Here is a 14,135-nt window from a genome sequence, read left to right as displayed (position 1 = left end):
TTTCTGATCTGTGTGTCCATAACCAAAATCCAAGTTCTCTGCGGTCAAGTTGATTTCAACTCATAATCCTATAGACTACGGTAGAACTATTCTATTGTGTTTCCAAACCGTAAATCTTTACAGGAAGAGAAAGCCGCCTCGTTTTCCCATGGATCCCCTTGGTGAGTTTTAACTGCTGATCTTGTGGTTAGCAGCTTATGTGTTTTCATAAGTACTGTAGAAATAGCTAGAAAAAAGTAAGATAGCTTGATTAGTTCAATGTCTTAATGTTAGTAAAGGCTCTTATGGTTTTTTTTTAATTTGCCTAACATTTTGTTAAAATATCCTGAGATGATATTGTGTATTACTTAGCCATTTTAAAAACATTATATTTATTATGTTATATTTATATTATACATAACTTTTGACTATATCTGTATCCTTTAGGTAAAAAGAACGTATTCTCATGGTACTTACAGAGCTGGCCCTATGCGACAAATCAGCTTGGTGGGAGCAGTTGATGAAGAAGTGGGAGATTACTTCCCTGAGTTCCTTGACATGTTGGAAGATTCACCATTTTTAAAAGTAAGGAAAAAAGCAGTATCAGCTATCTGAATTGGGGGTGCTACTTTCTTATTATAGGTGATAGAAATAAAGGGTATTACAGGATCTAAATTGAAGGAAAGGAAGGCATGGGAAACCAGGCCATTCTTGTGTGTACTTTTATCCTATCACGTACTAATTATAATGTCAGATGACCCGTAAATGACACTGTTACTACCACTCTAAGTAATTAGCTTCCATTTATTGATTAGCTCTTTATGAACTGAGTACCATTGTGTCAAGCACATTTGTACATATGTGCGATTTTCAAAACATTTTCTTTCTACTTGAGCCCTTGGTATCAGCTCATTTCCCCCCTCCCCCACCCTCCCTCATCAACCCTTGATAATTTTTTTTTTCATGTCTTACAAGATCATATATTTTGTAGAAGGAGGAATAATAAACAATGACTACCATAAATCATGCACTTAACAGGTAGAGGTCAGGAACTAGGTGTGAATCAGAACTATTACAGGGAACATGTGTCATATAAGTGTATATTTGTTACTATGTATTACAAAGTATACCAATAAAGGTCTGTTTGAAAGCCTGTTTGTGAAGGAATAATACTCTTCAATATGTATTTAAAGAACCATGTAGAAAATCACTGGTGTCTAAGTAATTATTTGCTTCTAGTGTACACTGCCATGGGGGACACTGTCTAGCTTGGAATTAGAGACTCGAAAAGACAGCGATGATGGCCCTATCATGTGGGTTCGGCCAGGAGAACAAATGATCCCTGTGGCTGATATGCCAAAGTCACCCTTCAAAAGGAAAAGGTAGGTTGGATATGATTTTTTTTTATCTGGGGATGAGCATTTGCATATGGTGTGTGTGTGTGTGTGTGTAAAATTGGAATAAGGAAAGTTTAGAGTATAATTGGAAGATAAATTGAAAAATTGCTATCTGATAGAAATTTTTTTGCAAAACAATTTAAATAAGACATGAGATTATAGGGAAATAACAGTAAATTATGTTTAGGAATGGAAAACAAAGTCATTCACAACAGAGACAAGTTAGAAACTATTTTAATAATAAATTTAAGAAGAACCTAGGTTATAAATATCCTATTTATAGACACCCTTACTTGCCTTGTAAAGCTATGTAAATTTGCCCTTATTTTGAAATGATTAAAACAGTTCCTCTTTGCAACAGATTCTTCAGCACAAGCATCTTATTTTGCTGCATGTTCAGCTTTTAAATACTTGAAAAGGTTTTCAGCTTTGTCTTTTACTAACTGACTGCTGTCAAGTCAATTCTGACCTTGTAGAACAGAGTAATGTTGGGCTGTGGGATTTCTAGGGCTCTACAATCTTATGAATGTAGACCGCCTCATCCCTCTCCCTTATGGAACAGCTGGTGGACTCAAGACACTGACTTTTTGATTAGTACCCTCTAATGCTTAATCCAGTAGTCTTTGTGGTGTAATGTTTATTTGTTGGGCTGCTGACTGCAAGGTCAACAGTTCAAATCCACCAGCTCCTCTATGGAGAAAGACGAAGCTTTCTCCTTCCATAGTGTTATGGTCTCGGACACTCATGGGTGCAGTTCTACCCTGTTCTGTTGGGGCCTCTAGGAATTACCATCAACTCAATGGCAGTGGGTTAGTTTTGCCTTTTGAAATGCTTAAGGCACTGCCGAGGCTCCATTTCATCCAGCAAAGTAAAACTAAGATGAACCCTATGCACCTGTTCTGACTTACCTAAAAATTCTTACACAGCTGGGGATGAATCATAATCCCTTCCATTACCATAATCAAGGATTACCTATATTTAGAAAATGAAAACATTTTATAGAGGATATAAAATAAAGTCTAAACCATGGAAGTTCCATTGAAACCTTTTTATCATGCATGAGTGACCCTACTGGTATTTGAATTAACTATTGTTATGGCTTCCATGATCAAAGCAGCATGTAATCCACCCCAGGATCACAAACTGACAGACAAGGTTGAGGGCCTAGATGGTAGCCAGAAAGATAATAGGTGTTCTGTAAACATGGAATGAAAAAGGTAACTGGTTCTTACAGTTCTGTCCTTACTAGTCATGGCCCCACGGATTCGATCCAGACCCAAGGGAAAGAGTCCGGATATAGGGGAACTGGGTATATTATAGCATCTGTAACTTGCTCAAATAGGTATTTCTTCATAGCTGAAATTTTGTGAGGAATGTCTTGGATAAAGGAGATTGTATGAGTGTTTGTATCCTTACTTATATGTAATCATTTTAAAAATAGAACTTGATGATTTGGAAGGAGATGAGTTAAAATTCTCTTGTCTGAATTAAATGATTATAAAATGTGTGATGGCAGTAAAGCCTGAACACATATGATAGTTAGGGTTAATTTTTTCCATCAGTATATATGTATAAAAATAAAATGAATTTTTAAAACAGAACTACCAATGAAATAAAAAACCTGCAGTACCTACCTCGAACCAGTGAGCCCCGTGAGATGCTCTTTGAAGACAGGACAAGAGCCCATGCAGATCATATAGGACAAGGTTTTGAAAGACAGACCACAGCTGCTGTTGGAGTGCTGAAGGCTGTTCATTGTGGAGAGTGGTATATATTAACTACTTCTATTTTAATGAAAGATTTTCTTCACTTTTACATTTATTCTTAGAAGGTTTCCCAATATCTCTACTGTGGTAAAAAAAAATTTTTTCTTGTATTTCGATATCATAATTTTATAACTGCAATAGAGAAGATCGTGCTTTGCTAGCATCTAGTTTTAATCATTTGCTGTTTGATTCAAATATTATTTTTAAGTGACTAGAAGTGAAAAAAATAGAGGTAAGCTAAAAGGAAAATTAAGGTTCTTTGGTGCTTGCTGCAAGCCAGTTTACACATGTTGCAAATGTTATAGATGTTGCCTTATTAAAATTTCTGGACTACTCTTTTGGCCCACTAGGGGACTTCTTTTCACTCAAATTTTTCACAAACCTTTTGAAGCCCCCTCGTATTTATCATTCACAGATAGTGAGGCTCTGGGCTATCAATTGTTCTACCATAGTTAGCAGGTGGTAGAGCTGAGATTGGTGCAAGATTTGACTCCAGACTTTATTATCTTTTTCTTTCAGCTCTTCTATCTTTCCCTTACTAAGTGTCGGTATTTTTCTTTTTGTGTTCATTTGTTTCTATTTCAGGTTGTGCTTTTAATTTTCCTTACCCTAAGTTTCTCTTAAAAAATCTAAACCCATTGCTGTCAAATAACTTTATAATTAGTCATTTTATTGGGGGCTCTTACAAATCTATGACAATCTGTCATTCAGTGTATTCAGCACACTTGTGCATATGTTGCCATCAGCAGTTTCACAACAGTTTTTTCCTACTTAGAGCCCCTCTGTCAAATAATTCTTAATAGCCTTTACATTATTTTTGGTAAATACTTTCTTTCCCACTTTAGATTCACCTTGAGAGTAGAGATTGTGCCTCTCCTTTCATAGGTAACCCAAAAATGTTTGTGTAATAAAACTACTTTCGTGGCGAGCAGTGTCACAGTAAAAAAAAACAAATACCAAACTACTATACATCAGATGACTAGGTTCAAGAATATGCTTAGGTTAGGCATTGTGAGCTTTGCATTTTTTTCACTATTGTAAAATACAATTTGCTTCATTAATCTCTTCGTGTTAAAGATAGCAAGAAAGTAATTTTATTATAACTATCAGGATGTCTTCAACCTGTCACGCAAACATGGATGGCAAATCCTTTCTTAGTACTCCTTGCTGCTAAATTACTGTATAGTAAGGAAGTTGGTGCCTTCCCCTCTCCCCCTTCGGATCATAGGTTTTCAGTTCTCTTTTACTTTGGAAGACATTTACATTGCTATCAAGTCAGTTCTGACTTAAAGAAAGAGTAGAACGGCTCTTAAGAGTTTCTAAAGCTGTGAATCTTTATGAAAGCAGGCTGCCTTCAGTGCTGCCCTGTCTTCAGCTAGCAACGGGCTCCTTAAGGAATCAGTAAATATGAGGACATTGTATATTCCTAGATTCTTCAGCTTACAACCAGGCCTCACACTAACTTGAAATAAAAGATAGAGTTTAGAGTACAAGGAATTTTCTAGTTAGATAGGAATGAAGCTTATGAGTTAGTCATCAAATATGCAATTCTCTCAGGATAATCGAGATAGTATTTATATTTATATGTCTGTGGTCACTTCCCTAAAATCAAACTTTAAAAAATCAATTTTATTAAGTTATAACTTATGTTCAGTAAAACACTCACTTGAAATATAGTATGTCATTTGGGAGGAGCCCTGGTGACACAGTGGTTCAGAAGTTCAGCTAGAAATCAACAGGTCAAAACGTTCAAATCCACAGCGGCTCCATGGAAGATTGATTTAACAGTCAGCTTCTTTAACCAAATATAGCATTGGAAGGCCTATGGGGCAGTCGCAGTGAGTTGATATTAACTTAGTAGCAGTGGGTTTGGTTTTGTGTTAGGGACAGTTAGATTGCTACAATTTGATGACTTACTTTGATCAGACTGCTTTTGATAGAGACACTCTCAGTTCAAAGAATATACTTGTCTTCTCAGAGTACTGGCTTGATAGGGACATGCAATTTAAATATTGGCTACCTACAATGAGATGCAGCGTCAGGGAGATAAATAACATGAAGTGTTTGGTTTACATGCAGCCATGGGTGTACTTAATTTCGATATATGTGGGACAAGGGAGACTCCCCACTGAATAGCTTCCTCTTCTCTTGATGGAGTTGTCAAAGGGATGGGATGGAGCAAGATGGTGATAGGATTGTATGATTTAGCTATAATATTTACAAGGTTGATTGTGATAGAAACTGTAATTTTAGAAAATTATCGAAAGGGTGACACTTAACTATGGCCAAAGCTAAGGTCTCTTGAAGGTTTTACTCTCCTGCTACCCCATGAGGCTAAGAGCAAAAGATTGGGCTTTCTACTCCCTTAAGCAGTTAACAGTCTGGATAACCCACAGGGAGGGGCTGTGCATGAGCACTGATTCAGTGGCAGTGAGTTAGTTTTGGGTATAGCTCACCAAGGGACCAGATAACTTGCTAAGAAGGTAAATAAAGGGTTATGGCACTTGTTTGGGAATGTAAATAAAGTACACAAAACCTTAATATGAGGACTGATTAATTTTGCCATCCCTCAAGGCTGAGAATAAGCCATTTTAGAGACAGAAAGGAGATGCCACTACCATCAAGAAAGAAAAGAAGTGGACTGGAGATCACCACATGGCAGAGAAGTTGAAGCCGCAGAACCTAGAGCAGCAGACAGCAAGCTTCCTGGCTCAAGTACTTAATTTACAAAGGAGATGGTCTGAAAAACTTCCTCTTTTCCTGATGGGGCATGGAAGAAATGGGGTGAAGGAAGATGCTGATGAGATTGTATGATTCAACTGTGAGCAATGCTTGTTAACTTTGACTGTAAAAACTGTAATTGTAGAAACTAACTCAAAGGGTGGACTAAGCAAGAGGCACTTATGAACCATGTCGAACAGTGACCAAACCTAAAGTCTCCTAAGCACTATCCTGCTTACCTTATGAAGCTCAGGGTAAAGAGACAATAATCTGTCCATTGGATTTTATCAGAGGCCAGAAAGGGTGGAGATAAGACAAATTTTGGAGAACCTGACCAGATCAGAAACCTGACTACAGCAGACTTGAATGACTGGAACTTGAGTAACTTCACCCTAAGGAATCTTGCCTACTGAAGGACTAATTACGAATGACTGTTTTGGACTTGTAAAACAATTGGGAGGAGGAAGTTAACCCTGTAATCAGAAAAGACCCAGTGGCTACAGGAGCCAGTTGTGCATTGTATAATATAATATGGCCCTTATAGCCAGAGTCTTAACTGTTACCAAAGGACTATGTGGGACCATGCAAATGAGGGGCTTGTGGCCCACCAAGGGAATTGTTTGGCTGACTAGGAATATAAATAAGGTGCTCAGCATGGGGTAGAAGTGGGGCATGCAAATAAGGTGTTTGAAACCCTAATAAGGGAATTGGTCGGTCAGTTTACCATCCTGCTAAATTTAAAAGAGAGCCAGTCCAAGAGCAGATGGGGAAATCTAGAGGAAACAATAACAGAACATGCCCTTTACAGCCAGGATCTATCCTCTACCCAGGAGACAGACAAAGAGAAAACTGTAACACCATAGATGGTGGAAATGATGAGACGTTATGGCCAAGAAATGGCAGCAACAGAACCAAGAGGCCTGCAGAAGATGGCATGGTGGGTTCCTAGCCCTCACAGTGAGCTGAGCGCCATGGCATCAAGACTCAGTGGCAAAGTGAGGTACCTTTGGGCCCTTATCAGAAAAGAACTTTGGGGGAAAAAAAGAACTTTGTGACACTTGCCCAAGCAGGGGCAGGCTGAGGGGCTGAAGGCCAGAGAAAGACCTCCCTACAGGATGTCTGAGAAGAAACTGCTTTAATGGAATAGACAGAATGGAGTATTTCTAAGCCTGAACTGTAGCCTGTTACTTCGTTATAAACATATCCGTGAGACCTGTGAGTTCTGTGGCCGTTACAATGAATTATTGAAACCAGCAGAGGCATCGCGTGTGGTGTGGGAGGTGGTTGGTGTCAGAATGATAACACAGACTGGAGAGAGGAGCTCTGTCTGATCTCTGCTTCAGAAGAATGACTCTTAAGCTGGTGCTGATGGTGATTCTCTGCCTGTGGTGAAGCTTGAGGAGGTCGGGCCAGACCTCGGCCATGCAATTTTTCAAAAGTTATGCCTTGTTTCTGAAATCCCAGATTCAATATTGTTAATCTTTCAGGGGGCCTCTTGGAACTCTAGAACTTCTAGAAGAAATGATAGGAAGTTTTGCATTAGGCGACAGTTTCAGGACGCTTGAGAAAAGCATTGGATAAGGTGGACTTCCTTACAGTGAGAAATGTCCGATTACAGACTTGGAGAAAATGTTCTCAACTTAGAGACAATGGTCCTTCAAAAAGCTCCTGACAAATGGAATTGAAGAGGACGGAACTTTCCCGGCCGCCATTTTGCAGTCCCCTATTGTTTGGTTTTTTGAATTACTCATCTATATGAGGGTGCTTCCAAAGCTCAGAGGAGCCCAGTGGTGCTGTCATTATGGTAAGCTTTGAACTGCAAGCAGCCACCCCAGGAGAACAATTAGTCTTCTCTTCTCCCTCCATTTGGAGCCACAGAAACACCACAGAGGTCTGGCACATGGGGCCACTGTGAGTTAGACAACTCAGGGGCAATGGATTTTTGTTTAAAAGTTTGTAGGAAAATTTCATTAGATTTTCTTTTCTTTTTTCCATGAATTATGATTTATCCTTTTGTGCGTGTTTTGTCCAAATAAATACATGTATACTAAATACCAATTGTTCATGAGGATGTAGATGAATTTAGAAATTTCATACTGTTGTGGGAACTGAAAAGGAATTTTGCAGTTTTTAATAAAGTCAAACATACATTTACCCTAAGACTTTATATTTTTATAATTCTATTGCTAATTCTGAGATTAAAAACCTCTTGGTTATATTGTATATATATATATGTTTCATATATAATAACTAGGAATGGTACATGTAAATGGTAATGTAGGATCACATATTGTAAGTGATATAAATACATATGAGGGGGCTTCAGAAAGTTTAGGAAAAATTCTTTTAAATTTTAACTCAATTTTTCCATGTATGTTTTAAAGTTATATTATGGCATACATAGTACTGTATTCAATTGCCTTGTATGAAAGTTCTTCAAAAGTTTCGTGGAAAATGGAATTAAAAGGTAGGGGGTTTCTCATAAAAAAGGCTAGTGATAGAGACAGGTGGGATTCCCAAGACTAGTCCTTACCCTTCAGGTGTGGAACTGAACTCACTGCTACATTAAAATAATCTACCATTTGTGATCAAAAGAGCAGCTTTTACTCAATGACAAAGTTCAGAGGATTAGAAAAGGAGGAATTGGAAACAGGAACCACAGGGAAGAAATGGGTTGGGATGGTAGTACATCGAGGGAATTACAGATTAGTTTAATTAAAATGTATATATAAATTATTGAATGTAAACCTATAATCTGGTCTATAAAACTTCACCCAATGAACAATAAAGTATTTTTTTGAGGTGGCCAAAAAAATGATGATAGGATTTTTCTATGAACTTGTTGAAGCCCTCTTATAGTGTTAATTTTTTTTTGCTTGTTTTAATAAGTTGCTAGAAGTTATCAATTTTATTGAACTTAAAAATCAGACTTTTATTTCATTGATGTTTTCTATTTTTCTGTTTGCTTGTGTTTTTTTTACTTTATTATTTTTAGTTCTTTTTTATCATTTTATTGGGGGCTCATACAACTCTTATCACAATTCATATATACATCAATTGTATAAAGCCAGTTGATGTATGTATGGATTGTGATAAGAGTTGTATGAGCCCCTAATAAAATAGTTAAAAAATTGTGTAAAGCACATTTGTACATTCATTGCCCTCATCATTCTCATTTGCTCTCCACGTAAGCCCCTGGCATCAGCTCCTCATTTCCCCCCTTCTTCCTCATGAACCCTTGATAATTTATAAATTATTATTTTGTCATATGTTACACTGTCCGACGTCTCCCTTCACCCACTTTTCTGTTGTCCATCTCCCAGGAAGGGGGGTTATATGTAGATCCCTGTAATGAGTTCCCCCTCTCTACCCCACCCTGCCTCTACCCTCCCGGTATTACCACGCTCACCATTGGTTCTGAAGGGACCATCCGTCCTGTATTCCCTGTGTTTCCATTTCCTATCTGTACCAGTGTACATCCTCTGGTCTAGCCAGACTTACAAGGTAGAATTGGGATCGTGATAGTGGGGGGGAGGATTGGGGGAAAGCATTATAGAACTAGAGGAATGTTGTATGCTACATTGCAACCTGACTGGCTTGTTTCCCTTTAAGGAAAGAATTTTCTTTTTCTAGCTTTAGTTCATTAAGAGACCTATTCAGTTCAAAACATTTCTAATTTTCCTTTGAATTTCTTTGTTTTTAACCTATGGGTTATTTAAAAGAGTATTCCTTAATTTTTAATATTTGACAATTTTATTCCAGGTTTTGCTGCCGCTGCTTTTTATTTACTTATTTATAATTCTCTGTGATCTGGAAATATACTCTACATTCCATCCTTTTTTCACTCAGTTTACTTTACAGGCTATATTGATGAATATTCTATGTGTATTTTTTAATTTTTTAATAATTTTATTAGGGGCTCATACAACTCTTATCACAATCCATACATACATCAATTTATAAAGTACATTTGTACATTCATTGCCCTCATCATTCTCAAAACATTTGCTCTCCACTTAAGCCCCTGGCATCAGCTCCTCATTTTCCCCCTCCCTCCCTAATCCCCCCTCCCTCATGAACCCTTGATAATTTATAAATTATTATTTTGTCTATGTCTTACCCTATCCGACGTCTCCCTTTACCCACCCTTCCGCTGTCCGTCCCCCAGGGAGGAGGTCATTTGTAGAGCCTTGCAATTGGTTCCCCGTTTCCACCCTTCCCTCCACTCTGTGTATACTTTTTAAAAAGCACATCCTCCAGTGGTTAGGTATTCACCACCACCATTCATTGCCATTAAGTCAGTTCTGGCGCATATGTTAGCACCACTGGATTTTCAGTGGCTGATTTTTTCAGAAGTAGATTGCCAGGTGTTCTTTTGAGGGACCACTGGGTAGATGCATATCTTTCAAATAGCAGTTAAGTGTGTTAAACCTTTGCACTTGGCATACTAAAGTATGCCTCTTTCAAGCCATGCCTTTTTCAATTAAGAAAACATGAGAACTGATGCATTTGAATTATGATGATGGCAAAGAATATTGAAAGTACCATGGATTTCCAGAAAAACAGCAAATCTGTCTTGGAAGACGTATACCCGGAATGTGTAGAAGCAAGGACTTTGTCTCATGTGTTTTAGACATATGAAGGGGTTGCCCCCCCCCCTCCAAGCTATGTATTTACATTTTTTTTACAAAACAACCATATCATCGTCAAAGTATTCTCCATTACGCTTAATACATTTGTCAAATCTACAATTCCATTATTGGAAATATTTTTCAAACTCATCTGATTGGATGGTCACAATACCTCCCTCACTTTTTTCTTCACCTCTTCTACGTCTTCAAATCACTGTCCTTTCATGTCCCTTTTCATTTGCAGAAACAAAAAGAAATAGCATGCAGTGAGGTCAGGTGAGTAAGGTGCTTGACAAGAGAGGCATACTGTTTTTGCCAAAACTGGCTGCATGAGCAGGTGTAGTGTTGTGGTGGCAAAACCAATCCTGTCTACCACAAATCAGACCTCTTTTGTAGCACACTGTTAGGTAGTCTTCTCAGAACCTTTAAATCAGTGCTTCTCAACCATCTTAATGCCATGACCCTTCCTTTAATACAGTTCCTCATGTTGTGGTGATTCCCCCAAAACCATAAAAATTATTTGCATTGCTACTTCATCACTAATTTTGCTACTGTTATGAATTGGGTGACCCCTGTGAAAGGTCGTTTGACCCTCAAAGGGGTCGTGACACACAGGTTGAGGACCGCTGCTCTAAATAGCTTGACAAACTGTCTGACCTATTGGAAGGAACAAACTTCAAATGCAGCATCCCCCTCATATCAAAAAACAAATGAGCAACGTTTTGATCTTTGATTTCACTTGATGAGCTTTTTTGGAGGAGGTGATGATGGCATTTTCCATTGGCTTGATTGATGTTTGCTTTCAGGGTGGTAAGAATATCACCATATTTCATCACCAGTAATGACCTTGGAAAAAAGTCTGGGTCACTTTCAAGCTCTTTGTCATCAATCAACATTTCACCTCTTTTGAAATGAGAAAACCACTTGTACACTTGAGTTTTTCCCATAGTGCTGTCCTTGTAAGCTGTGTTCAGCATCACAACAAGTTTCTGCAGCATTTTTCCCAAGCAGGAAACAAAATTTCACAGCTGCATGCTGTTCCCTAAAATTGGCAATCATACACACAAAAAGTTCAAGCAAAATTACTTTTACCAAAAAATTCACTGACCAGAGAGAACTTTTCTAGGCAAAACCACTGGGTGCACCAACTCAGATGCTTGATGCATACCTAGATGCTTAGTGGGAAAAAATGCATATAGGAAAACTCCGCCCTGCGGAGCTTTTTTACTTTTTTTTCTTTTGGTACCTCCCCATATTATTAGGAGAGACTAGTCCCTGGAAGAGTGGAAGTACACCCAAAAATAGGAAGGCCCCCAAAGAGATAAAGTGGCAACGAAGCTATAACTGTTAAGCCTTAATTAAGGTCTCTATTTCACTTCTCTGGGTTCTAATGTCCATTGCAATGTCTACATAGAACTCACAGACAAAATTCATGATTAAAGGGTTTATTAAGGAAGTTAACAAATTGTGATAGCAGTGAGAAGTGCTCAGGATTGAGTTGTTTTCCAGGACATGTTACAGAGTTCTTTCAGGTCTGTTAATAAATGTGCGAAGGAAGGGGCATACCACTGCACTCTGAAGCCTCAGGCTGAAGGTACTCAGCTGAAGTTCCATGAGAGGCACCCGACTCCACAAGCCAGCCTCCTGCACAAAAGCCCTCAGCGTACTTGCTCTGTGGTTTGGGAAGCCCATCACTCTGTTTCATGTTCTGCCTCCTGGTGCTTTTCTGATGTAGCTGCTGTCTGGATCCAGGAGGTTCACTATGCAGGGATCCCAGGTCCAGAGGACATATTCTACTCCTGCCTCTTGCTGGTAATGAGATCCCTCCTCCTCTTCCTTAGAGGACTTACTCGCACCTGAATCCTATCACTGTCTTCTCCTATCTTCTTATCAGACCCATGCAGGGAAAGGTCATTTGGTGGGAGAGCCTTTGGCTAGAAAAACCACATCGCACAGTTCACTGTCCCAGCAACAAGGGCTCAGACATAATAGTTGTGAGGATTGTACAGGACCAGGCAGTCTTTCATTCTTTTGTACTCGGTCAGAACTGACTTGACGGCACCAGTGTTTACCTTTTTATTTTGCTTATTTAGTTGGTTCCAAACTTATCACAATCTACCACAAATAATAATAGTTCATACAATATGTAAGAGGCTTTTAAAAATATACTTCCAATTAATATTTTCTCCTTTTCTGGCCTTTGTGCTAAATGTTGTCATGCATAAAGCTTTACCTTTAAACCCTACAATTCATTGGAATAAGTTGTAATTATCTTTAAGAGAAAATTTTTAATGAGCCTAAATATTTTTCATATTAATTCTTATTGATGGTCTGCATTCCTTTGTATACATCAATGCAGTCTTTCAACTTATATCTAAAAAGGTTTTCATATTTTTGAAGCATGTTGAATTAGAGGTTCTCTTTTTTTAATGCAGCACTGTAAAAGCATTGCATTCCCTTCGAGTGTGCAGTTTCTGATAAGTCTGTGATGATTCTTATTCATCCTCCCTTGTAGGTTTTGTTTTTTTACAAATTGCATTAAGATTTTCCTTGGTGTGATAGTCTTTGCTTGGGATTTTATTCTGAAAATCCTTTTGAGCACCTTCTATAAAAAAGTGTTTTCTATGCTCCTAATTAATTTACTAATATGAGAATATTTTAGAATTGTTTAAAAGAACACTACTAGTTTCAACAAACAGCACATGTTTATTTACTTATTTATTTTTTAATCAACTTATTAGGGGCTCGTACAACTCTTATCACGATCCATACATACTTCCGTTGTGTCAATCAAATTTGTACATTTGTTGCTATCATCATTTTCAAAACATTTCTTGCTACTTGAGCTCCTCAGTTTTTCCTCTCCCAATCCCACCCTCCCTCCCGCATGAACCTTTGATAATGTATAAATTATTATTTTTTTCATGTCTTACACTGACTGACTCCCTTCACCCACTTTTCTGTTGTTTGTCCCCGTGGGAGGGAGTTATATGTAGATCATTTTGATTGGTTCCCCCACCACAGGTTTATTATGTTGTTACTTTCCTGATAAATATTTCTTAATATGTGAAGTTACTTGTGAGTCTTATGTGTCAGTACAGTTACTTGTAGTATCTACTATGAATGATGGATAATAATCAAAAAGTATTCCCTTTCCCTCATGTTGATCTCTATTTTTTATGAAGTTTTGCAGTCAACATTAGCCATGAAATTTTTGAAGTATGATTGACTTTAAGTTTAAACCAAAGCTCTTAGCTTTCTGTATTTGTATGATTTACCAATTCAAATATCTTATTTTCAAAATATTTATAATACAATAGATATCTATAATAAAAGTGAGTTGTGCTTTATCTGTTTAGGATGCCATACTTTATGTAAAGTGGTCTTTCAGTTACCATTTAACTTTCATTTTTAAAACAGCACTTTAATTTTGGCCATAAATCTTGTTTGCTTATAATTTAATATAGGCCAAGAAACATTAATGGATGATTCTATTTTATCTTATCTTCTCTTTAGGCCTGATCAACCCCGAATAACCAAAGATGTGATTTGTTTCCATGCTGAAGATTTCTTAGAAGTAGTTCAGCGAATGCAGTTAGATTTACATGAACCACCGCTGTCCCAGGTATGTTTTAAATATA

At 37.7% G+C, this 14,135-nt stretch overlaps 1 protein-coding gene across 1 annotated transcript in view; it reads left to right on the top strand.

Moving 5' to 3' along the window:
• RSBN1L (round spermatid basic protein 1 like) overlaps positions 1-14,135 on the top strand; it is a 67,638-nt gene that overhangs the window by 48,744 nt on the left and 4,759 nt on the right. The window contains exons 4-7 of the mRNA XM_075558493.1: positions 427-564; positions 1,219-1,361; positions 2,976-3,143; positions 14,011-14,119. Coding sequence (XP_075414608.1) covers positions 427-564; positions 1,219-1,361; positions 2,976-3,143; positions 14,011-14,119 — 558 coding nt within the window. The remainder of the gene's footprint in view (positions 1-426; positions 565-1,218; positions 1,362-2,975; positions 3,144-14,010; positions 14,120-14,135) is intronic.

The sequence above is a fragment of the Tenrec ecaudatus genome, chromosome 9 (assembly GCF_050624435.1).
Source record: "Tenrec ecaudatus isolate mTenEca1 chromosome 9, mTenEca1.hap1, whole genome shotgun sequence".
NCBI classification, from domain to species: domain Eukaryota; kingdom Metazoa; phylum Chordata; class Mammalia; order Afrosoricida; family Tenrecidae; genus Tenrec; species Tenrec ecaudatus.
The sequence above is the reverse complement of the archived record's forward strand: the minus strand, read 5'-3'. Positions and strand labels throughout refer to the sequence as shown.